This window comes from Saccostrea echinata, unplaced genomic scaffold (assembly GCF_033153115.1).
Source record: "Saccostrea echinata isolate AGI-Se365-2 ecotype Australia unplaced genomic scaffold, CSIRO_AGI_Sech_v1 ptg000016l, whole genome shotgun sequence".
Classification (NCBI taxonomy): Eukaryota; Metazoa; Mollusca; class Bivalvia; order Ostreida; family Ostreidae; genus Saccostrea; species Saccostrea echinata.
The window spans coordinates 2,597,164-2,623,157 of NW_026889765.1; the positions used below are offsets into that span (position 1 = coordinate 2,597,164).

At 35.9% G+C, this 25,994-nt stretch overlaps 2 protein-coding genes across 2 annotated transcripts in view; one reads left to right on the forward strand and one right to left on the reverse strand.

Annotated features, from left to right (window-relative positions):
* LOC133188340 (neural-cadherin-like) overlaps positions 1-8,958 on the forward strand; it is a 41,326-nt gene extending 32,368 nt beyond the window's left edge. The window contains exons 34-35 of the mRNA XM_061323720.1: positions 5,953-6,057; positions 6,225-8,958. Coding sequence (XP_061179704.1) covers positions 5,953-6,057; positions 6,225-6,478 — 359 coding nt within the window. The 3' untranslated portion in view covers positions 6,479-8,958. The remainder of the gene's footprint in view (positions 1-5,952; positions 6,058-6,224) is intronic.
* Positions 8,959-21,115: 12,157 nt separating this feature from the next.
* LOC133188733 (uncharacterized) lies at positions 21,116-23,841 on the reverse strand. The gene is made up of 4 exons (XM_061324224.1): positions 23,767-23,841; positions 22,758-22,935; positions 21,565-22,569; positions 21,116-21,137 (listed from the first exon to the last, which is right to left on the reverse strand). Exons 1-4 carry the CDS (start codon positions 23,798-23,800, stop codon positions 21,116-21,118), a joined length of 1,239 nt encoding a protein of 412 aa, XP_061180208.1. The 5' UTR covers positions 23,801-23,841.
* Positions 23,842-25,994: the final 2,153 nt, after the last annotated feature.

Genomic DNA, 25,994 nt, shown 5'->3' on the forward strand with positions numbered 1-25,994 from the left:
GGAGGTAGGGCGGGGCCACAATAGGGAATCCAAGTTTTACATTGAAATATATAGGAAAAATCTTTAAAAATCTTCTCAAAAACAACTGGGCCAGAAAAACTGAAACTTATGTGGAAGCATCCTAGGGTAGTGTAGATTCTAAATTGTTAAAATCATGACCCCCCAGGGGTAGGGCGGAGCCACAATAGGGAATCCAAGTTTTACATTGAAATATATAAGAAAAATCTTTAAAAATCTTCTTTACAAGAACCACTGGACCAGAAAAGCTGAAACTTATTTGGAAGCATCCTGGGGTAGTGTAGATTCTAAATTTTTCAAATCATGACCTCCGGGGGTAGGGTGGGGCCACAATAGGTATTACAAGGGGGAAATCTGGTAAAGAACAGCATGGCCAAAGTTACTCAGGTGAGCGATGTGGCCCATGGGCCTCTTGTCTCATTCATGGGTTTTTTTTGGGCAAAAAAAAGGGTGGCAAAATTTTACTTAAGTTGTAGTTATTTAAAGCAATGTACCAGAGACGGTTTGTTTTTATAAGAATTGCAAGATAGGTTTTTTTCCCCAAAGTTACAGTGTACCTTTTAGATTCATTTTTCTCAGCTCTACTGTCATTCATCTGTCTGTAACAAAGTTTCAAAATGCTGCTCCTTGTACAATCAATTTTTGTCCAATATCAATAAAACTTGGTACACAAGTACACTATAACCAAGATACATAATTCTTTATATCAGTTTTTGATTTCAATAAAGGGTGTTACTAAATGATAACCATCATCCAATGAGTAACTCTTTAATTAACTAAGGATGACTGATACCTGAAACATATAGAAATAATATTACATTACATAAATGATTAGTTATCTCCTCCCCCGGGGACAAGTTTTTTAGGCATTAATAAAACTTAAAAGGTCTGTATAAATCAAATATCAAATTACGGAATGTTTCATATCACAACTGTACTTCAGTCATTAGTAATTAAAGATCAATTGAACTGTCCAATAATCAGTTATTCTCTGCAGAATCCATGGAATCCTGTCTAGTATTGCGGCATGGTCTTCCAGGCGTCAACAACTCTTTCTTTCCAGGTGCATTGTGCGGCTGAAGACGAGCCAGAGCGCGGGGTAAACGTGTGACCTTCGGTTTGTCTTCATGTTCTGTCGGAGGAGCGACTTCGTCCTTGTCCGTCAATAGTCGTCTTGGCGATAAACGCGACTTAGCGGTTGATTTTGGGGTCACGACTGCAGGTGAGACCTCTCCAGATGTAGCAGGTGAACCATGGTTAACAGGTGGTGGAACAGAAGGGCCATCCACCCTGGGAGTCACATGCGAAGGTTGTGGTGTGCTACATTTCAATGGATTTAGAGTCAATGTTTTCTGAGTCGAGGATGAACCATCTGTAACAGTCTTTTCTGAAGGCTGTGGCATTCTCGGCATCGTTTCAATTGCACTGGGTGAATTGCTGTTAAACGGGGTGAATTTCCTCAGATGCTGGCGATTTCTTAGCGTAACCCTTCCTGTGCCATCTACACGTACCACATACTGGTGGTATTGGCGGACCTCAACAACAACTCCAGTGCGTTCCCATCTCCTTGGGTGGTTGCCCATTAAGTTTTGGATATACACATGGTCTCCAACCTGCAGTGGTGGTAGCTGATGGGTATGCTCATTCCATCTTTCATGCTCTCTTGAGTGGCGTTTGGCAAGAGCTAACTCTCTACTCGACATCAGTTCCTTCCATGTATCATGAGGCGAATATCTACCCATTACGATTGGTACGGCATCTCTGATCGGACGACCAAACAGGATCAAGGCTGGGGATGCCTTCGTCTCTGGATCAATGGAGTTCCTGTATATAACTAAAGCCCTCTGAAACTTATCCACGTCTAAGGAACCATTGGCTGTGATGTTGTCCGCAAGCATACGTTTTACCATCTTCACTGCAACTTCAGCTCAGCAGTTGGCATGTGGATTTGCAACTGATGAGATTCTATGTCTGACTCCCCAGGCTTTCAGGAATTCCTGTGTCTTTCCAGCTGTATACTGAGGACCTCCATCTGATGTTAATTCCTCTGGGATACCAAATGTGACAAATGTCTCACGAAGGCGCTTCACCAGTCCATCCGCTCCAGACTCCGATCTGTATACCATGGGCCAGTTGGAGTACCTGTCCACAACGACAACATAATCCTTACTGTTGTAGGTGAAGTAGTCGCTGCAGATCTTCTGGAAAGGATATTCAGGGGGAACTATATCAGTAGGTGGCTGCATGGGGTTTGACTTAGCCATCTGGTGACAATGTCCACACTGGTCCCTCGTCCTGGCAATATCCACCGTGATATCTGGCCAATACACCGAGTCCATGGCTCTGGCACGCATCGACGAGACTCCTTGGTGTGCTGCATGAAGTGCATTGAGTACTGGTTTACGTAAGGCAGGTGGAATGACTATACGCTGTCCCAAGAGAACCACACCATCAACAGAGCATAGACTGCCAGAAAAACGATGAAATGGGCGCAACTCCAGTGGCAAATCCCTATAATCCTCTGGGAACCCTTCTTCTATCTGCTGAAGCAGGCTAATATACGTAGGATCTGATGCTGTGGCTTCACATACCATATCCCAAGTTACAACCATGATGTTGGCATTTAATGCAGTTGTAGCGGCAGCAACTGTGGAGGTATCATCAGCTTGATCTCGATCCTCAGTAGATAGGCCGAAACTGGTGGGTGTATCACGACAACTGGCAGAGCAACTGTCAAGGGACTTGTCTACTGTGGCATCACCAGGTAATACCAGTCGATCTGGGGGGCAAGCTGGATGTCTGGAAGCTGCATCCAGACCAAGGTTCTTCTTTCCAGGTACATGAACCACCGTAAACTTGTATCCAAGGGTCTTTTCTTTCAGGTTAAGGAGACGTCTGTTATCTATCTCAGTGAGTGATCGGTCGTTCAATATCTGGAGTAGTGGTTTATGGTCAGTGGCGACAATGAGATCTTCGCATCCGAGCACATAGTATCTTGTCTGGTGGAGTGCGTACACAACAGCCAAGGCTTCGCCTTCGATTGGAGCGTATCTACTTTCTGCTGGGTGGGTGAATCTACTGCCGACCAAACAAAGCTTCCATCCGTCATTACAGCATGCTGGGGTCTTACTGGCACAGCTGCAATACTTCTGCATCATGAAGAAGCCAATACCATCAATGGACCAGTCTGTGGCTAGACAGGTCATGCGTGCTGGGTCAAACAGACGAACACCTTCCTTCATCTCCTGGATAATGACCTCTTTGGACTTTGTAAATAGTTCATCTAGCTCATCCGTCCAATGGAACGGTGTAGATGGTTTCAATAGAGCTCGGAACGGTTTCATCTGTTTAGTTATGGCAAACGCGTAGGCACCTTGGTTGACCAATCCAAACCATGCTCTTGCACCGGTAATGTCGGATGGTGTGGGAAAGTTGCTGATTGCATCTAGGAACTTTGTGCTTGGTCGTATATTTGTAGGAGTAATTGTGAGTCCAGCAAAATCTACAATATCTTGAGCAAACTGGAACTTCTTCGGGTTGAGGGTAATACCATTCCGAGCACAGAGGTCTAACCATTCGCACGTCTGGAAGAATGCTGCTTTAACAGAATCTGCCCACATACAAGTGTCATCCACGCATTTGACCTTGTTCTTGAAGTCCGTAATGACAGCATCAAATCGTTGGTTGTAAGCATCTCCGCTGGCCATAAATCCCTGTGGAGCTACCTTGTATCTGTACCGTCCCCATGGTGTGATAAAAGTGGTAAAGTGACGGTCCTCCTCTCGAATAGGTACAGAGTGGTATCCATTCCAAGCGTCAGTAACGGTCTTCTTCATACCTTGAGGTACCCTGTCTGCTAGATGAAACGGACTCGGTACATGATGGGTCTGGCGTACGGAGTGACGGTTTTGTGGTTGAAGATCTACCGTCCTTCTGGGCGTACCATCAGCTTTACCTGTAACTACCATCCTGGAACACCATGTTGTAGGGGTATTCTGGCTAACTTTCTCCAAGTCTCCAATCCTTACGTCTCTCTCCAGGTCAGCATAGACTTTATCCTGCCAATGGATGGGTACCAGTGCTGGCTTGTGAACAGCAACTGGTCTGGCATCAGGATCTATGTGAAGCTTTAGGGGCTCACAGTTCATCAGTGGTAAAGGTTGATGTTCACATACGTTAAAAGTTGTAGCACTGTAGTAATCAAGTAGCCATTACTTTAATGCATCCACATTTTCTTCAGTAGCGTCCAAGCCTGGTGGTAGTGTTGTTGGTAGTGGAGGTGGATTAGGCTGACGTCTGGGACAGGAGCAGGTAGTCTCATCTTCTACAGAAGCAAAACTCTCTGATGTGTCTACGGGATGGTTTGGGAAGTCTGCATGAATTATTCCAGGAGAAACCAGTGCCTCCCTGCAGATGAAAGCTTTTTCCATGACATCAGATACATAACATAATATGCGTGTAGATTTGGAACCATCTCTGACCCTCACATCAACTGCAACCGCTCCAATAACCCCAAGGTTTTCTTTGATGGCACCTCGCATAACGAGCTTTACTGGAATTAGGTCCTTTCTGGTAATTCCCAGGTTGTTGGCTGTCTGTAATGGGATTATCGTACTCTGGCATCCGGTGTCAGCTACCATGGTCAGTTGTATCGTTTTGAGCCTTGTAACATCTTTGATGGGATGTCCAAATGACGCATGGTCCTCGGCCAAAGGTGTCATATTAACCAGTAGCATCGGATGAGGTTTGGACGGCCTAGCTATCCATTTTCCTTCGAAGATGTGATGTTCAAGACGTGCTGTATTCTGATATTGTTCTGATATGGTACATAGCTGGTCGTAGACATAACCAACCTTGTCGTCAGCATCTTTCGTCGGTTCCTGTGATGGTCCCTGATTGCGGAGTTTCTGTCCTCGTCCCTGTGTACAAGCCCTTGACGATGAATCACGATGTCCCCAGGCACCACACGTTGAACACTTGCTGCATGACTTGGTATAATGACCCTTAACTTTACACTTGGCACATGTAGATGTCCAGGCCTCGCAACTTCTTTGTCTGGCTCGACGATCGTTTCTTTGTCCGTGGGCAGGTCCACCACATGCCCAGCACTTGCCTCCAGGTCCTTGTACTGATTTTTGGCTATGGGTCGTTGTCGACATCGCACCGGCTGAATCTCCAACTGCACTCCGTGTAACTTTGCCTTGTTCCTTCTGTGCTATGAAGGAAACAGTCTCTTCCAAGGTTCTGTCTGTCTTAGGATCACCAAGCAGGTCAGACAAAATTTCAGGGTCTGCAATTCCTCTAACCAGATTGTCAAATTGTGTAGAACTGGTATCAGTCATAGATGATAACCATCATCCAATGAGTAACTCTTTAATTAACTAAGGATGACTGATACCTGAAACATATAGAAATAATATTACATTACATAAATGATTAGTTAGTTGCCATGTTACTAAAAATAGAAAATTTGTGAAATTTTTCTACTCCTACAGTTCCAATTTCAATAAGACTTGGTACACCAGTAAACTATACTAAGTTACATGATTCAGTTTCATTGGTTTTTAATATTGACTAACAATATTGCCATTGTTACTAAAAATACTGTAGATGTAGAAATCTCTGTGAAATCCTTTCAAAATGCTGCACCACCTACAGTTTTGGTTCAATTTTCAAGAAGACTTGGTGCACAAGTATACTACCCAGTATATTAAGATACATATTTCGTGTATCAGTTTTTGATTTTGACAAAGATGCTGCCAATGTTTTGTAAAAACTGAAATTTCTGTGAAATTCATTCAAAATTCTCCTCCTGCTACAGTTTCAGTCCGATTTAAATAAGACTTGGTACACAAGTAGACTATACTATGATTCACCAAGTACACACCAATAGAGCTGCATTCTCTTCAGAGACTTCTGGTTTTAAATTTACAGGTGAAGAAGATCAAACCTGTTATGACATCACAAGGCTAAGGAAACCTGATTCTAGTTTTGATAGAGGATATTACTATTCAACATTATCAGCAAAATATAGAAAAGGCAAGTTTCAAAACACTTTAGTGTAACAATAATACAGAAAGAAATCTTAAGCAAAATAATGAATTTTAATCACATTGTATCTTCTACATGTTCTATAAGTAAGAATATATGAAAAACTTTAAAAACATTGAATTACATTACATTATAAACCATGCTTTAATTTGTAGGTGTACCATTAGATAGTCCAGAGGTTGCTGCTTTTATTTCCGACCGTGTCCAGGATGTGAATGAAGACCCTGCTGGACCTCCCCATGATAATGTGATGGTGTTCTCATATGAAGGAGGAAGCAGCACTGCAGGCTCTCTGAGCTCACTCAACACAAACAGTAGTGACAACGATCAAGACTATGATTACCTGAATGATTGGGGACCAAAGTTCTCTAGTCTTGCCATCATGTACAAAGGGGATGAAGTTGAATGAGAGTAATAAATAGGGATTTTAATGAATATTTTTGTAATTTCTCTTTTGTACCAAAGATTCATGTTCCATGTGTGCACTAGTCAAGAGACAGGACTGTCTGATTTCATATACATTTGTCCAAATATCCAATTTTACAGTTTGAGAGATTTTTTTTGGTCATTGTTTATAATGTAGTGATGAAAACTTGCAGATGCAAAATTTGCTCTAACAATATGGATATGCAATATGATTTTAAAAAATGTCAATTGTTTTTTGTCTGAGAAATCTTGAAATTGGTACTGTGAAGGTGGTTATGCAGTCAAAGTTATAGTCTTGCTCATTGCATTAAGCACAGTTGATCAGCATTAAAGTTTTTATAGTCTATTTTCAAACTAGTCTGTTGAAGGTTGTGAGATCTGCTCCCTCATATTTAGAATATCAAAAAACGTTTACATCACTACGCAAATAATTAATCTCATACAGTGTATCATTGTTTGTTTTTTTTTTTCCCACCAAACAACTGTGCCAAAATCATAGTAGCTGATTTTGAAGAAAACCTCTCATATATATGAAACTTTGCTTCTATTTGAGGGATCAGTGAATATTTAGAATTCTGTGATTAGGTGCACATTGATGAAATAATAATGTAGGTTTAAGGCAAATCAGGTTAAATTATTTGAAAACATTCCAGTATATGTCCAAATGTTTAAGATACTGTAGTGTTAATTTATTTTTTGTTTCAATGTCAAGAGCTACATGTATTTGTTGTCAGTTTGCACATTGTCAAGTCATTCACAACTCTTGACTATGTTAAAAAGATAAGTCAGTTTTGGGATCTGTGAGCATTTTGCATACTTGTCCATTCTAAGTCTTGAATACAACATGTGTACACAAAACACTAACTTCCTGTATTTAGGGCATTGTCTTGGACTGATTACCAATATAAATGATAATCTTATAAGAACTTTAGTTTTCTATCACCAAAACATCATTATAACCAAATACCACCCAGCAATGTTTGAAAAAAAAAGAAACACTGCTGGTCAAGAGTGTAATTTTTAATATGTAATGACATATCAAGTGAAGATGAATTTGATTGTCATGTATAACAGTTGTCCTGTGTAAGGACATTTAAAATACTTGATAGTACTAAAGTGATTGCTAAAATATATAAAATGTGTTTGCTGTATTTTTAGTGCAAAGAATGTTGTCATTGCTATTTTAAATGAATGTTCAGTATTAAAACTTGGCCAATGTCAAGTTAGTTTTATCTGCATGTATTTATACATGTACATGTCTATTTGAAGCCATTTTTCCATGTAAAAGTTGTGTCATTTTAGAAATTTTGAATCCATATCCTTTCAATTTGAATGACGTTTCTGTGGTGTCAGTGTTGTATGCATGTTAATATGACAATGTGTGAAGAAAAAATATAATGATTAATAGATGTTATCTTCATGTGAGGTCTTACTGTAACACTCATGTACATATATACATGTGAACAAAATGTTTCTGTATTATTTGCGTGTAAAACTGCATTTGCCTGAGCATTTCACTTCAGCAAGAGTATTTCACTTCAGCAAGGTGCTTTAAATATATGTAGGTGCAATTTTCTATATGCCAGTTTTCTTTGCCAGTTGTGTAATAAGTCTGTGTTGAGTCAAAAATGGTTGTGAGTTGGTTATTTTTGAAATTTTGCTTTAATAGTTTACATATGTTTTTTCCCCTGATTTTCATTCTAGTTTTAGTTTCTTATTTTTGCATGACAGGTTTTTTTTCTGTCCCTCTCTATTGTTATCATTGTTATTTGATCTTTGAATAACTTGCAAATGTCCCTCTATACACTGAAGGAAAAGTTTTTTTTGACATTGAAAAAATAATGTGTAAAGGTGTAAATATTGAGCTTATCTCTTACATTTTCAACATAGGGTACCTGGCATTTACCACCAGGAAAAACTGTTGTTTACTCAAGTGGGCAAAATAATTGCAAATGAAGTGTTAAATCTATTCACCTTCCCTTATTTTTTTAAAAAAATGTTATGAATGCTTGACTTGATTACAAATTAAGTACATGTGTAATACACTGTATATTTCAACATATCTTATTCTAGGTCTAAGGGCAGATTACTCTATTTGCATAAAAATACCACAAAATCGGAATTCTTTGTGAAGTGTATAGAGGGCTCTTAATCAAACAAAAAACAAAACAAAACTGTATTTCTTTTTACATTGATGAGCAGGGTACTCTGAGATTAAAAAGTGAATGTAATAATGGTTGTCATATGATTTTTTTTACTTATTTTTGGGGGCTCTGTTGTTATTTTTGTGCAATAGTTTCCTTGTCTCTTTATTTTATTGTTACACTTCTTTTTAGTTGTAATGGCCTTACAGCTTTAGTAGTTTAATTACGTATTCAGATTATAGTGTTGTGAAAAATTAGTTTTTACCATGTTTATCACCATCTTTAATATTTTTTAATGAAGATCTAATTAAAAGAAATGAAAAAATCTATTTATTTAGAGTTTTCTATGGCAGTTTTGATGTTTAGCCTTAGATGTACTTTATGTAGTATATTAGTTGAAATGCCGTGCTCCGCCCAGTAAGCACCCAGGGCACTTTGAATTGGAAAAAAAGGACTGATAAAAAAATATTTTTCTTATTGATAAGTTTAATAATGTAATGTGTTATTTATTGGTACTTCTGAACATCATGCATTGGAAAGTTTTGCAAGCAAGCTTTAGTTGCAGCTGAAGTCAAATAAGAAATGAGAATCAATGATGCATTGAAAATTAATGGCCAAAATCTGAGAGTTGATTAATCCAATCATTTAAACAAAATGATTATCATCCCAAGGTCATGTAACACGATATGTACAGTGCAACATGTATGTAGTTTTTAAAAAAGAACAGTTTCTGCCATCAAAGAGTATCATGTGTTTGACATTTTAGTTACATGTTAATTTTCAAGCAAAACAAACAAACTGAACTAGGTAAACGGCTAAGCACTGGTTGAACATGTATGCTCTTGATTTCAATCACTGCAACTAGGAAGCAAGTGAGCTTGTGCCTTGCGACAGCTAGGTGTTTGGAAAGTAGGCGCAGTTGCGCTTGTCATCATGCTTATTTGCCAAGGCATACACAGTATTTTTTCAACAATAACAAAAAAATAATACCTTTACAAATAAATACAAATCTCTATTGTGAAAGAACGCATTTATAATTAAAATTGATTTTTTTATTCAAATATAGTTTGTTTTGTGCTATTTTAACAATGCATATTCTGAGACTCAATCCAACATTCCAGGGGCTTTTCCCTTGGGGGAGAGAGGGGGGGGGGGGGCTTCCCTAGCTATTAGAAATTTTTGCCCAGCTACGCCAGCTTATTATTTTCAGAATGGAAGTCACGAAATGGGGCTCTTGTGGGAGCAAGGATGCTAACTTGGAAAAATACAGTAAGCTTCCTTTGTCTTCCCTGGTATCAATCCAGTTGTAAGTCTGTCCACAGCCATTTTGAAATGTTTTGCCAAACATTTCATACTTTGATTGGGGAAATATAGAGAAACATTATGATATTTTTAACAAGCATTTCCCAAAACCACATTGTTATTTTTTTTTCCATTGATTTAATTTTTAAAGAATCTGGGGGAATAAGACGAGCCATGTGCCCATGCCCATTTTTCGGCTATGCAAGAACATTTATTGGAAAAAATCTCTCAATTGTTCGAATTTACTTTAGCATTTTAATGTTTACAGTAGTTCTCAAAATGATATTTATATTCTAAACAAGCTAAACAGTTGACTTTCATTTACTGTCACAAGTGTCTAACATGGGTAGGGACTTCTATTAATTAATCTGGATATTGAGTGTTAACACTTATTGTGGAGATATTATAAAAATGTTAACATTGTATATAATGATAGTGGTGATCTAGAAGCGCTTGTAGTAAAAATAAATAAAAGCGGGAATAAAAGTATTCAAATATCTATTATAATTTTTATCCGGCATTTTAAATAATTTACTGTAAATGAGTCCATTACTACATATATATATATATATTATTTCCAGTGAAAAATATGTTATTCCTATAGACATTTTTTATAAAGTAAAACAAAATTAACCCCCTCCCCAAAAAATAAAAAAATCATGACTCGAACACTTTCCTCAATAAACGTCCCTTTAAAGAGCTCCTCGCTAACCACTATACCACGTACCCATTTAAATAGCATACAGTTCTCTATATTTAGCAAGCATATTTAGACTTAGAATTTTTTAAGACCAAGGTGAAAATTTAAGTAAGTTAACTTAATTTTTTTATGTAGAGTGGGTCTTCGTACCAAATTTTTGCAAGTGTAAAAAGCAACATCTTTCCATTGCCTTTCATTAATCGTTCTCAAAAAAAATGGTACGATGACCCACTCTATTTAAAAAATGTAGTTATATCATCCAATTTATGTCAGTTTTTGTGGAAATTGAGAGTGATGCCATTTTTTGTGTTAATCAGAATCATTTCCGCTGTTACAGTATTCAGGTTTTGTCAAATTTGTATGCAAATGGTAATTAGCATTACATTAATTCAACAAAAAGTGAAATTTTTTAAAAATGAATTTACTGATTTTTTATCGATCGTTATGTAGGCATATGGCTCGGCTTATCCCCCCAGTTTCTTTATTTATTTTTTTTTTGCACGATATCATAGGGAAAAAAATTGTAAAGAATTTATAGTGTTTGTACATGTATGTGCATATTTGTCACCAAAGTTTTGTATAAATGTGTCACTCATAGGAGTTCGTCTTAGAATAATTAAAATTCGATTTTACATTTAAGTCACTTTAAAAGTTCTTTTGAGAAAGAAGTTGACACGCATAGGCAAAAAATGCCCTGTTTTAAAAAAAACAAAGCATCCCTATAGACAGTGTTTATTATGACTAAAGATGTTTTTTTTTCTCCTTTTTATGCCCCACCATGAATATGGCCGGGGCATATAATATTTGTCATGTCCGCCTTCCGTCCTTCTGTCCTTCCGTCTGTCCTTCCGTCACACTTTGCGTTTAGCTCTGTTCAAAGCTCAGTTTCAAAGAAACTATCCAAGATATTTTTATCAAACTTCATATACCGTTCACGGTAGCTCAGTCAGTAGAGCGCTCGCTCCGTGATCGGGAGGTCGTGAGTTCGAATCTCGGCCGCGACAGACCTAAGTCGATAAAAAATAGGTAGCAACTGTTCCTTCGCCATGCGCTCGGCACTTTGAAGTGAAAGTTGCGGGTCCTTCGGATGAGACCTTAAAAAACCGAGGCCCCGTGTCACGGCAGGCGTTGGCACGATAAAGATCCCTCACTGCTCAATGGCCCTGAGTGCCGAGTAAAGGTCAAAATTTGAAGCCCTTCACCGGTATATGGTGACGTCTCTATATGAGTGAAAAATTTTCGAATGGGACGTAAAACAACATACAATCAATCAATCAATCAATCAAACTTCATATACTGATATATATTGATGAGAGCTATTCAACTGCATCAACAATTTTTGACCTTGACCTTTCCTTTGACCTTGACCTCACTTTTCTTAAATTAGTGTTTAGCTTAGTTTTAAAGATACCATTCAAGAAAGTGTAATCAAACTTCATATGTTGATACATACTGATGTAAGGTATTCAACTGCATCAACATTTTTTTACCTTGACCTTTCTTTTGACCTTGACCTCACTTTTCTTAAATAAGTTTTTAGCTCAGTTTTAATGATACCATTCAAGATAGTGTTATCAAACTTCATATGCTGATACATACTGATGAGAGCTATTCAACTGCATCAACATTTTTTGACCTTGACCTTTCCTTTGACCTTGACCTCACTTTTCTTAAATTAGTGTTTAGCTCAGTTTTAAAGAAACCATTCATAATATTTTTATCAAACTTCATATGCTAATAGATACTGATGAAACCTTTTCAACTGCATCAACAATTTTTGACCTTGACCTTTCCTTTGTCCTCACTTTTCATGAATTAGTGTCAAACTTTATATGCTGATACATTCTGTAAGCTTTTCAACTGCATCAGTATTTTTTCACCTTGACCTTTCCTTTGACCTTGACCTCACTTTTCTCAATTTGTGTTAAAATGTTGCATTTCTAATATACCCTCGGCGGGGCATTCATGTCCTATGGACATATTTCTAGTTTTTTAAAATACCGATGTCGATCTTTGCCTGTACGTTACACCAATATGTAAAATTGATGATTGTGTCGTTTAGAACGATTGTTTAGAACAAAAGTTTAGAAGAATTGCAAAAGGAGAAATGTGATTTAGGATCTAACTCTTACGTTTAGACCAAATTTACATGGGAGAGTTCGACCATACTGTAAGAAATGTTGGGGGGGGGGGGGGGCTCCCTTAGACTAAGTAAAAAATTCAATACTAAAGGATGTGTTCACAATTTCAAATGAATTGACTTAGCTATAGGAGAGAACAATTTCCCGGAAAAAGTCACATCTAAAAATCAATGTTCATTAGTTGTTTTCTACCATACATATGTCTAAAATTTTCAAATTTGTATTTTGAACCAAAAAATGTATTATTTGCAACTTTAAATTAAACTCAAAAGTTGGCCAAGGCACCATTTTGTCTGTTAAAGCACCGATGTTTGCATGAATTTTGGCCTAGAAGTTCTTCCGAGCAGGGCTGCCCCTAAATAGAATTATGATATTTTGATAGGTTGTGATCTAAAGAATAATTTATTAAGATACTTTTTTAGGGGCACCAGGCCCTATGGACTAAATTTACAAAGAAAATCCTACAAATTATAAGGAATTCTTTTTTCGACAACCTGGTTTATAGTTCTAGTTCTTGTCTAGGTTATTGCGTTGGAAAGTATACACGTATTGCTTGTATTATCTGAGCTTAATAATATTATATTTAGAATTACATGTACTGAGTCAATATTCTAAATTCAGATCTCAAGTTTTGAAACAGTAGAACTAGATATCAGTATCTGCACTCCCTCGCAATTCATTTGTATAATTTGTATACATTAATGGCATGTTTTTATTATATCTACGGAAATGTGTTGTGAAATAAACACACATCAAGAAAAGAATTAAGACTATAAACATTACCATTATGTACAATAAAAAATAAAGAAAAATATCAAGTAACATTTCGACATAACAAACACAAAATGCGCTGACAATAGCATGCTATAGGTTCCTCCTATCTCCACATACTGAAATGAAATAATTTATAAGAAACGAATTAGTACATACATGTAGCCTAAAGTCATTGACCGGAACAGAAATCGACAAACTTTAAAGACTAAAACCAATCCCGATCCTATAGGTCGGCACCCCATTTATAACGGAGTGTTCCTTTATAGCCCCCCCCCCCCCCCTGGAGAATGGTGAAAAAGGATCATGAGCCACTTTCAGAGTTGAGTTACCTATTGACCTAGCATTGGTTAAATTATATGCAGCATCGTTACCCTGTCTAGTTTCCTTATCTATGGTATGAAAAATCGCAGCAAAACAGTATTCAATTTCAATTTATTTATTGATTCACCAAACATGTTGGCATACAACCATGTTACATACAAATGAAAAAAATACAGTGTGTTTTCAGATTACTAAAACATATACTAAAGTACATACATACATGCAAGTGTACAAATCAGTGAAGTCAACTACGTTTACAACTTGAAGTTATACATAATCATTATGCAAATAGTATAAACAGTATAATATGGACAGAGATGAACTAATTAATGCATTAAATATATATTATTGTGCTCTATTTTTAGAACGCAATTCAAAACATTCATGTAAAAATTCGCATAGTCTTCTAGAATGAACTGCATTGTCAGGATTACAAAGTACTTTACAATGATTTTCCTTCAACATGTTATCATTTAAATTATAGATGTTCAAAGGGTAATACTTTTTTCGCAAATCTTTATATATAGGACAGTCATATATGAAATGTGTTTCATTTTCTACAACATTTTTACAATAGTGACAAAAACGAGATTCTTTTGGGATACAAGGCTTTGAATTTCTGCCTATTTCAATTTCTAAAGGGTGTGCAGAAATTCTCAGTTTTGTTAATTTAGAACGTACAGATTTATTAATTGGAAATTTCAAGTAGTCTTGTAATTCATAGTTCTTTCTAATTTGACTGTAAAATAATAATTTACCACATTTGGTGAATTCAATGTTCTGAAGTTGCAAATTAACATTTTTTATGTAGAAATTCTTCAAGTAGCTGCTAAATGTGTTATCAGTGATATCTAATGATGGAAGTTTAAGTTTCTTTTTTAATTTATCAATCTGACTCTGCCAATTATCCTTTACATCATTATTATATAGAATGTCATCTTCTAAGAAAGCAGCAATAAGAATTTGATTTCTAATTCCATCTTTGTTATTATAGTTTTTTAGTCTCTTGTAATATTTAAACATAGAGATGAAAGCTTTGCAACAAATAGGAAGTGTTCCTAGCTCATATTTAATGGCTAAATTTGAAGCTTTTCTCTGTACACCCAAGATGTCTTTAGATATTAAATGCTGTATCTTTTCAAAAGGTAGTTGATCACAATTGTTTATATTAATATTAAAGTCTGAAATCCATATCTCAGAACCATACAAAATGATAGGTTCAATAAGTGAAGAATATAGTTTTAAAAGAGTTTTTACAGATAAGTTATTATGAAATGGTAAAGAGTGTTTCATTGCATAAAAAGCTTTTCTTGCACGGTCAGCTAGGTGTTCAGCTGCATACTTAAGTTTACCATATTATAAGTAAAAATAATTCCCAGATATTTATATTCATGTTCAAGATGAACTATTGAATGATTATAATAAAAACAATGTTGAGCTGTGTCAGGTTTCTTATTTGAGAAAATCATTGCTTTAGTTTTATCAAGGTTAACAGTCAATTTTGATTTTATGCAATATTCTGAGAGACAGTCTATTGAGTTTTGGAGACCTTCTTTAGTAGTAGAGATGAGAATTAAGTCATCTGCAAAGAATAAATGTCCGACATCAATATTCTGTAATTCAGGAGGGTTTGTGTTATAATTAACTAACTGCGAGTAGAAGTCATCAATAAATATATTAAAAAGTGTTGGGGAAAGATTATCTCCTTGTTTAACCCCGGGTGTAGCTATAAAATGTTCACTATAGCAAGAATCATCTTTACAGCAATATTTAGTGTTTGAGTACATATTATTTATAACATTGTAAAATTTCCCACCTATGCCCTTTTGGTATAGTTTGTGTAACATTAAAGTTCGATCAACTGTATCAAAGGCTTTGGTAAAATCCACAAAACATGCATAAATGTTTTGTTTCTTATATTTTAAGTACTTATTTATAAGAGTTTTTAAAATAAATATGTTATCTGTGGTATGGTGGTTTCTTCTGGATCCAAATTGATAATTACTCAAAAGGTCATTTGTTTCCAAGTACGAATTTAGGCGGCATTGTAAAAGTCCATTAAAAAGTTTACCCATACAGCTTGTAACACTTAATCCTCTATAGTTTGATGGGTTACATGGGTCACCAGATTTATAAACAGAAGTTATTTGTACCAAATTCCAGGCTTCGGGTATTTCCCCAGAAAAAAGAATTTTATTAAAGAGTTTTGTTAATATATTTAGAAGTGTACTTGAACCACTTTTAATAAATTCATTGAGTATTAGGTCTTGTCCAGGTGATTTACCAGTTTTTAGATTTTTAATGCCAAGCTTGACTTCACTGTATGTGAAAGGATAGTCCAGGGGAATAAGTTTCTGTATTTCAGATTCAACTACATGTACATGTTCACAGGAGTTATTGCCCTTAGAGCACAGTAAGTTTTGATAGTGATTCATAAATGCTTGAAGTCCTGGAGTGGAAGAATTTGAGTTTTGCTTAATTTTATTTTTATTTAGGACCTTCCAAAAATCCTTTGAATTGTTCTAATTTAGGTTGTCTATGTTTTTAGTTACTGTCTTATAAAATTCATGTTTTGATTTCTTTTTCATTCTGTTAAATTCTCGTTTAGCATTTGTGAAAGCCTGTAATAAATTGCAATCTTTTGGATTAATTTGAATCCTTCTTCCAAGTTAGTGGTCTTCTCTCTTTAGTAGAGATATATCATTAGACATGCAAGGTTTTGGTTTTCTTTTTCTTATTTTACAATTATATATTGGTGGTTTAAAGAGAAGGGTTTTAGATGCAGCTGTTAAGTATATTTTAGTTAATTTACTGTTAATATCATCAATACTAATGTCTTTCTCATTTAGACTTTTATCAAGTTCAACTAGGCTGTTAGAGCTTTCTACATCAACAAGGGCTGTTTGGTAAGCAAGTTTACATTGATTAGACCAAATGTACTGTCCTTTCAAGGGGGTAGATCTGCATTCAATATATGGTACACATTTAACTGGGCAATTAAAAGCACCACACTTAAATCTAGTACAAATAATGCTATGATCAGACAATTCTGAAGGTGGCATAACATTTAAATACAGTACATTATGTAAAACATGGCTGGTAGCCAACACGTAATCAACACAACTAGAACCATTAAAATTATAAAATGTACAGTAACCAAGGGAATCGCCAAGGAATCTCCCATTAAGAATTCTAAGGTTTAAAGTTTTACACAAAGTAGTTAAAAGTTCACCATGTAGATTGGTTTGACTATCAGTATTATTGCGTGGTAAAACAGAGTCAGGTGAATAGTCTAGAGGCACAGGGCAGTCACAAAATGTTTCATTTATAGAATCATGTGGAATAAATCAAGTAGATGTCCAGTACGTGCAATGAAGTCTCCACTTATAAATACTTCTCCAAGTGACTGAAAATGGGAAACTTCAGTAGTAATTTGAGAAAATATATTTTCAGATGCATCTTTTGATTTATATGGTTTGACATAGCAAAAACACAAGTAGAGTGTTTGTGATATACAGTTTGGAATAATAACATTTTCTACTCTTATCCATAAGGAGTTATCAGATTCTTTTTCTTTAGTAAAATGTTTATAAATTTCTTTTTTAACAAATACCATAAGACCTCCAGATTTTCTGCCCTTCTTTTTTACCTTTTTGGCATTTAGTACAAAGGGAGAAGCAAATCCTGGAAGATTGTGTGGTGAATCCTGCATGGTTTCAGAAAAACAAATAACATCATAATTATGACATAAAGAACTGAAAAATTCAATATTATCATCAAATTTTGATTTATTAAAACTATGAATGTTCCAGTAAGCAATATTGAGCATTCTGTAATATATTGGAACAACTGACTAGACCTGTTATATAATCATAATAATACATTTGAAAAAAATGTGTTATATATGCAGTGGAAATTCTCAACTCTTACAAAATTTAACAATAAATGTTGACATAAATTTTGCTTGTTATTTGTACAGTGAAAATTCAAACTTCATTCAGTATATTTTTCAAAATACAAGTGAACATAAACATTTTTTCTTTTTCTATTTTCACACTAATTGTGCTAGCCTTTGCACCAGTTCACGGAATTCCCTCTGGTGTCGTTGGGAGTTTCTGGAATCCTTACCTGGACGAGGAGGGCCCATGTATTTCCAATTTCGCTGGTTGTTAAATTTTCTTGTACTGGCATTGTGTAAATTCTGACTATAACTTGTGTACGGTTTTAGTCCGATTCAGGATTGAGGTGGAGTTTCAAGGCTCTGACAAGGGCGGTTTTTCCTTTTTGGTTAAGATGTATTTTATCGCGTGCATATAGGTCAAGTCTTCCTCCATGAATGTTATCAGATTTTATAATCCACACATTTTGGAACTTCTCCGTTAGCTTTACCAGCTCTGCATTGTAGTGACTTATTCTTTGGTTAAATTCAGTGTCATGTACTCTTTCAAAGGCTTTGAATAAGTGCACACGGACATCGGGTGAGATTTATTGCAAAACAGTATTGTATAAGTCTTCAGAGGTTTCTAATATAATGAGAAGGTATAGGTTATGATACTGAACGACTCAACAACCGCAGCATCTCGATCGAGCCTTTCAAACAGGCGGTGAATCAACACTGAGCTATATCTGAAAGTTGCCCTCGAAGATGCGATTACGTATTTTTATAAATAATTATGTACATGTAATTACATCCACTGAATATTTCTATTTTATTTCTTATGAAAACCTATTGCCATTAATCATCAAACAATTAATTATAAACTATAGTTATATCCAGATTTTTAAAGCCATCTGTATGAAATATAGGACTCTTCCATTGATGTAACGTAGGGAACAATATCGCGTTTTTTCATGTACCTTCACACGCTTTATAAGAAGAATTTCTACAGATATTAATATTTTTTCTTTGTTTCATAATACGGGAATCAAAAGTTGCAACCACTGCAAAAGAAAAAAAATCATATCCCGCTTACGCGGGTAATGTTTTTTTTCCTGCAATGTCGCAACCATAAATCGACATATTAACAGAAACATTTTGTTTACATGCCTGGAGGAACCGGGGGAGGGGGAATCCCCTTCCCAATAATTTTGCCAGTATATACTTTAGTATATAAAAGAAGCTAATTTCCAGTTGTGTTGACAAATTTTGGATGCCCCCCTCGAATAAATATCTGATCCCCCCTTTTAGTGCATATGTTAGGCTGTGCCCCCCCCCCTCCCCGCGCTGATGAAATTGCACTTCCTATGGGCTTGGTTAAATAGTACTGTTGTTATCTATTTACTCTACAAGGGCTAAACATTTTACTGGACCGTAAAACCTACTAAACAAAGATTTCCTTAGGTATCTACGGTATGAACTGTTATATGGGGGAAATCTACCCGTTTAAATAACATGTCGGGATAATTCCTTCACTTAATTGGTTTTTACTTATGCTAAAAATTTACAAACTTATTTTAAAATAGTACTAATAAGGTAATTGAATTCTCCTTAGTTTTGCTTTAACCTCTGGACATAGGAAGAAACTTGTTTTAAATTTTGATAATGTTCCCCATCTCATGGAACCTACTGGACAAGAATATTTCAATACTTCATTCTATTAATTCCGATTTCCATTAATTCGATAACATTTGCCTTACACTCATGTAATGAAGACGATTCTTCTTCCCTACCATTCATAAAAAATCAATTTATCATGTGTGATCATCTCACCGATACTCCCTTACAATGTGCATGTATTTGGTGTGAAGACGCTGGAAACTTTGAAAATTAATCCAAATGAGTCCTTTCTTTAGAGTTGAAGCCCCCAACCCCCCACACCCTCCCCGGCTTCCTTTCGAGAAAAAACAAACCCCAAATAAAGTCTACCAGATAGTGGACAAAAAAGATGCTTCGATCTATTTTCTTTAAAAAACTTAAAGGTTTCTGTACTGACCCAAGTTTTTCCAAAAGTGCACTGTCATAACCTATGTCTAACCTTTCAAACAACACTTTTAAAGCTTCCGGGGTTTATTGAAATAATAAATAAATGAATGTTTCCAAGGGGTCACATGGGCTATCATGTCTACATGATGGGTACGTTTTTAATACATATAAAGTGCGGTGTAGCAATGGAGCCTTTTAATTGATATATTCATGGTACCTGCTTCTTATCAATTAAACATGTAAAAGTACATATATATTATTTCTCCGCCCGAGAAGAGAGAAAGAAAATTGGATTAAGTTTGCAAGGAAATAAAATAACATCATGTTTAGTTAAAAACTTTATATTTTTAGCAAACAAAAAATCCTAGATTAAATGCAGAATTATACATGTATATGTATGGCGTTTTCTACCCTCTGGTTATGCAGTGTTCGGTAAGACATTAACCAGTTAATGGCTACATGTAGAATGTGCTTACATCTATGAAACACTGCGAAAAAATACTTTACACAGCTTCAAGGTCCACATCAAAAGAAGAAACACACACACATTAAACATTAATTTTTAATTGTTATATTCACACATTTGGAAGACCGGAGATTTTTTTTTCAGATGCCGATTTTATTTTATTTATTATTTATTTGATTTTATTTAATGAGCTTGTTTTTTGAACACATACATAATTCTCAAGTCCATACAGTATAGATTCAAAGCATACAAAATTTTCTTACTTTTTCACTCAGCTACATAAATCCAGACATACATATCTCGTAAGAGACAATTTGTACGAAATTAAAATGGACACTTACAATTACCGGTATTTTGCGTGTGTAGATATACTTGAATAGTGCAACTAAAATGTACATAATAAATTAATCTCTGAAAGAAAATTCTTAACGGAATCAATCAATTTTGTTTTTAAAAAATCCTGTTGTTCAATTTTGTGTTTTTGACGTTTTTCTGTCTTTGGCATGCTTCAATCAAACAAGGGCATATGGATAAATAATGCAATGTATATAAACTATATATAAAAAGTTCATCAGGTATAAATAAATACTGGTTAGTACTTAGTCTATGTACATAATACTGACTAGAAGTAAATCACAAACAGTCATGCAGTGTTTGTCTTTTATGCCACTAGATAAGGCCACAATGACTAGACCAGGAAAATCTAATCGAACACAGCGCGCTTTTCAGCACTAAATACGGAAACAGTTCACATTCGAACTATATTCTCTGGCGGACTGATACTGTCTTTTGATGACTGGTGGATGGAGTTTGGCACATCGCTTGTATTTTACTGGGTGGTCTTTGCAGTTAAAAGTATTCATAATCACACCTGGAATGAAAAATATTGTAAAACGTTAACAGCTACGAATCCACTATAACATGCAAGTTTAAAAGCCAATGAAAATTAGACATTGTCATTTAAAATGGTTTAATGAATAAGAACCTTTAATTAATATATATCTCATTCTGTTTCTGCATGCAGTACAACTTATAAACGTCTCATGCATATAAACAGCGTGTACATTCCAAGAGCATTTAGAAACTTTAATTAATTCAATTCAATGCAGCAAAGTGGCAAAACAACATAAGGTTGCAAATGTAATACAGGTATACAGAAAAGTGAAAGTATTTATTAGAATATAGAGCAAAGTTCCATAGGTAAAATGAACAATTAAGAATTGTTTAAGAAGAAAAGTTGACACAAGGGAAGTGGCAAACGACAAGCAAACGAATACGGCAAGCACGTGCAAGGATACCTCACTATAGGGGCGGAAACATTTCCATGTACGTGTTCGATTCGACTATTTATTGTTTCTCTATTAGACATTGGATAATCGGGTGGGACTTCTCGTGTCACATCAGTAAGCCTTTTACTTCGTCTCGAATACCTTGGTGGCATGTCGTTAACTGCTTGTCTATACGAAGTTCTGCGGGTATTATGATGCCTCCCTGGGTAATCGGGTGCGGGTGTGTAAGGCGGGGGTCCGTCCTCGTTTAAGAGACTGGGTGGGATGTCACACCACGCCCGTCTACCCCCTTCGTTCCTCACAAAAGAATAAAGTCCTTGCTCAGGATGATAAATTACATCTTGATACTGATCTTGATTTTCTGTCGCAGAAGAAATACTATTGGTCGTGTTTCCAGGCCGATCCCTTGCACGTGCCAAATATGGGTAATCACAATTTCTGGTCCTGATATTCTGTCGTGGTACACAATTTCTGTCAATGTAATTGTCTGAACGATTACTTTCAGACTGTAATCTTTGATTGGATTGACTTGCATTCTCAACAATGTTCGTAGAAGCTACACTTGGCGAACCACTTGGTACAGAATCTGCATTATGCGTTTCCAGTGTTCTAACAGGAACGCTGGGAATCTGTGGATTTTGTTCACTAGTCCGACCAGCTACAACTTCTGTCGAAGCAGTAGCAGGCATTTGTTCTGAGGACCTACTTGTTGCAGAAAATAAATTACTAACCGGATTTCCTGGCTGTATTGTCGTCATCTCTGGTGTCCTCACTGTCGTCTGCGAATTAGCTGCCGCTGGATGAGTTTCAGGTGACCCCACGACTTCGTTGTAGGATGGAGGCTGTAGGTCATTGCTGGTGGGAGTGGCGTACACGGAAGATCGAGGACATTCGCCCTCGTTCCCGCGTATGATAGGGATCCATGTCCAGATTTCATCGTAATTGGAATATCCCTGATTTAACCGGCCATCTCGAGGATTGGCGCGTCTGGGATCAATCCGCAAAACATGTGACCTGGATATACAAATACGATTAATACTACTTTAATTTCTTTAGAAAAGTTACAAGTTATCAATGGCCACTGAATTACTGCAATTGTCTTAAATAGAGTAATTTTTGTTTGCAGCCAAAAGGAGAACGATATATCAATTATCACATTTAATATGATTTAAACCAGAGAAGCACAATGATATTTATTTTACCCATTTGCACATTGTGCTCCAGTTTTCTTGTTGTTTCTGAGGATGCAGACCAGCAGAATTAGGAGGGTCATTAACAGGACCCCTCCCGCCACCCAAAGAATGATGATGACCGTCTCTATTTTCACTTCATCTCTAACAATAATACCGGTACCATTTTTTGCTGCATTATCTGAAACATCTGAAACAAACACTTCCATATGTATACGGATTCAAAAAATCTTAGCACAAAAATTCTTGCACAAAATTAAAAGTGTCCCTGCATATTTTAGATCTCCTAAAAATCTTATCACTTGGAAGTGGAATTTTGCCTTATGCGGCTACAACCATAATCCATGGAGTTATGATAAAAACCCAATATCATATCTGCCTTACACAGGTACGACCCCCGCTGCTCCGAGGCGGACTGATATTGGTATATTTTATTGACCAACTGATAACTGCAGTATACAACTGCCCAGTCATAAATATTCCATAAACGGTCATAAAATGCATGTGTTGTGCCAGAGAAAGTACACCATTGAACTTTACGTTCCTTACAGACATGAGAAAATACCAAGACGAACAGATCGAGCGACCATGAAAATTAAGTTCTTATTTTAGATCTTATATTTGACACCCGTGTATATATGTATATATGTACGCTGATCAATGAAGTTTGGTCATTGAACGTTGATGAAGCTTATAATGCGGTCATTGCGTAAACGTCCGACGTTAATGTTTGTATAAATATAAAGTGGCTAATTACGAGTATACACTGTATTACACCATTCAACTGAACATATAGTTTATATATAGATTTAGATTGTATTACGTAGGAATTTATATCATATATGTGAGAGAAACATCTTCCGTTAATTTTGATTCAGGAAGTGACTGGAGAAAAACCCTTAATGAGCATCTTTAAGTAAATTAAATAGAAATAATTATAAAATCAAATTGAATCCAAATTTTAAAAAAGAAGACCGCGTTTAAACATTAAATCACAATCCCCGAAAAATAACAAACTCACCCGAAAACAGAAGCCTATTCCACGTGACTGGCATGCTGTTATAACGATGTTACTCTAAATTATAATGTGCACAATGACCATAAAAACACAACAGCTCAAAAGACCATGAATTTATATATATCAAAAGAAGTCGATGAACTTGAGTTTATCCTACTTTCCGCGTTGATCCAAACTGGTGGAGTATCTGATGCAGATCGAGGGACCCCGAATGGTCAATACTAGCTCGGACCTTCAATCCCCGAGGTCTTGTAATCCATCAAGCCGGACTCACGCGCAACAACACACCCTGGGGAGAGCGGCGCGATCTTTATCATATTCATATCTCATCACAGGTGGGCATTTGTACTCCATCAAATTTGTCAATCGATTACGAGGTGATTGTAAATAATTTAATCCTTTTTTTATTTGTATACAGGCTGTGGCTTTGCGATTATCAGTTTTGTTTAGTTTATAACCTTATAGAACTTGTAGTCTACACCAGCTATAGTTAGTATCAAAACTCTTAAACAAAGAAAGTAGAATGAAATCGTAGCAATTTTATATAAAACATGAGGTTAAAATCGGTGTGAAACACGAAGAAAATCTGGTGTCTTTCTCTGGCCTGGGGGGATCGTGAACTAGTTGTCTTTTTTACTATTTAATGTTTCTGAATGTTTTTTGACCCGTCGTTCTTGTTAGCGGAAGTTTTATGATGTTAAGTTCTATGTAAATTTTTATTTTAAATCTTGATTTAATTTACGTGCTTTTTAGTTTGTTTGATGTTTAATTACACGGAAGTAATCATCAAATTTTCTAGACTTTAATTGATACAATGTATTTAAAACGTATAAATCTTTACTTAACAACTTGAGTTCTGCGTATATTTTGTTTCCCTTTTAATTCCAATACCGGTATGACCCTTATATACGAGAACTACAGTGATACTTAAAATCCGTTTAAAATCACCCTTAGGAGAAATTTTATCATTTTAACATCTTAACTATATTTTTGTTGTTGTGAATGACATTACGTAAATATTCTAATTTTTGGTTTAAAAATGTATATTTTATGGAGACAAATAGCATTTCAGCATCTTGTACGCACATCCCCCTTCAGATAACAATCGCGTCTCATTGGTCGGGTCAAAACACCGGAGGCACGCGATCTATTCCGTATATCTATGTTAGATCGGACACATGGAAAACCAGGATGCCCATCAAATATCGCGCGCAGACACACCATATATTTCTTGGGGTATCTTGTGGTCTGTAGATTTTAAGATAAAGGATTACATGTTAATATGGAAAAAAACCCAGATACACTACATTTCTGGAGGGTGTTTGACATATATATGTCGATTGCATTGCTCTTATTCTGAATTAAACATACATATATACATATATTTTGGTATTTTTAACGGTGAAGTCGGACTACGCTGCTTGTCTTCAAAGAAGTTATACGTGTACTTGTTAAACCCGGCCGACATTTAAATACAAATGTGTTTAGAAGTGTGGCTTAAGGTTGTAACTTTATCATAAGGTTATAACGTCTTATCAGTTATAATTAAGATTACAAGTATTTTGATGTGTACCCATACTAAGGTAATTTTTTACGTTAAAATGTCAAATGGATATAAAGAAAAACTTAATTGTACTTGAGAAACTTTTCAGGGGATAGGGAGAATAAACTATCCTGAGTATACCGTCAACATCTGCATTCTTCCTTACCCCCAATAAATAACTGAATACTGAATAGCCCGTCATCATAAATAAATACTTAAAATATAATAAATAGATAAGAACAATTAGAACACAGACAAAGTACACATAAAACCTTCAACTTAACAGTCAAATGCAGAAAAAAGCTTACTTTTGAGACCAAAACTTTCCATAATACTCCGTTACCCCTTTGAAACCGATATACGGTGGACATCTGTAAATCTGATACTGCTAATATCCTTACAAAGCAAGAGGTTTTTAAGTCCCTAAAAATTCATTATTCATCATTTGCGGGTTTCTAATGCAAGGAAGCGCTGGACCGAAGTCTAGAATCAGCATCCGTTCGGCTGTCACGCTGCTAAGCTTTAGAAGGAAACCACCTCCTTCAACGCCAGCTTATCTCCCCTTGCACAAGAAACAGCGGGATATTCAAGATAAGACGGAAATGGCGCAGAAGATACTTAGGGGTGTCAGAAGCTGTTGTTTATGTTTACAAAGTCTGTCTTATATATCGATCTATGAATAATGTTT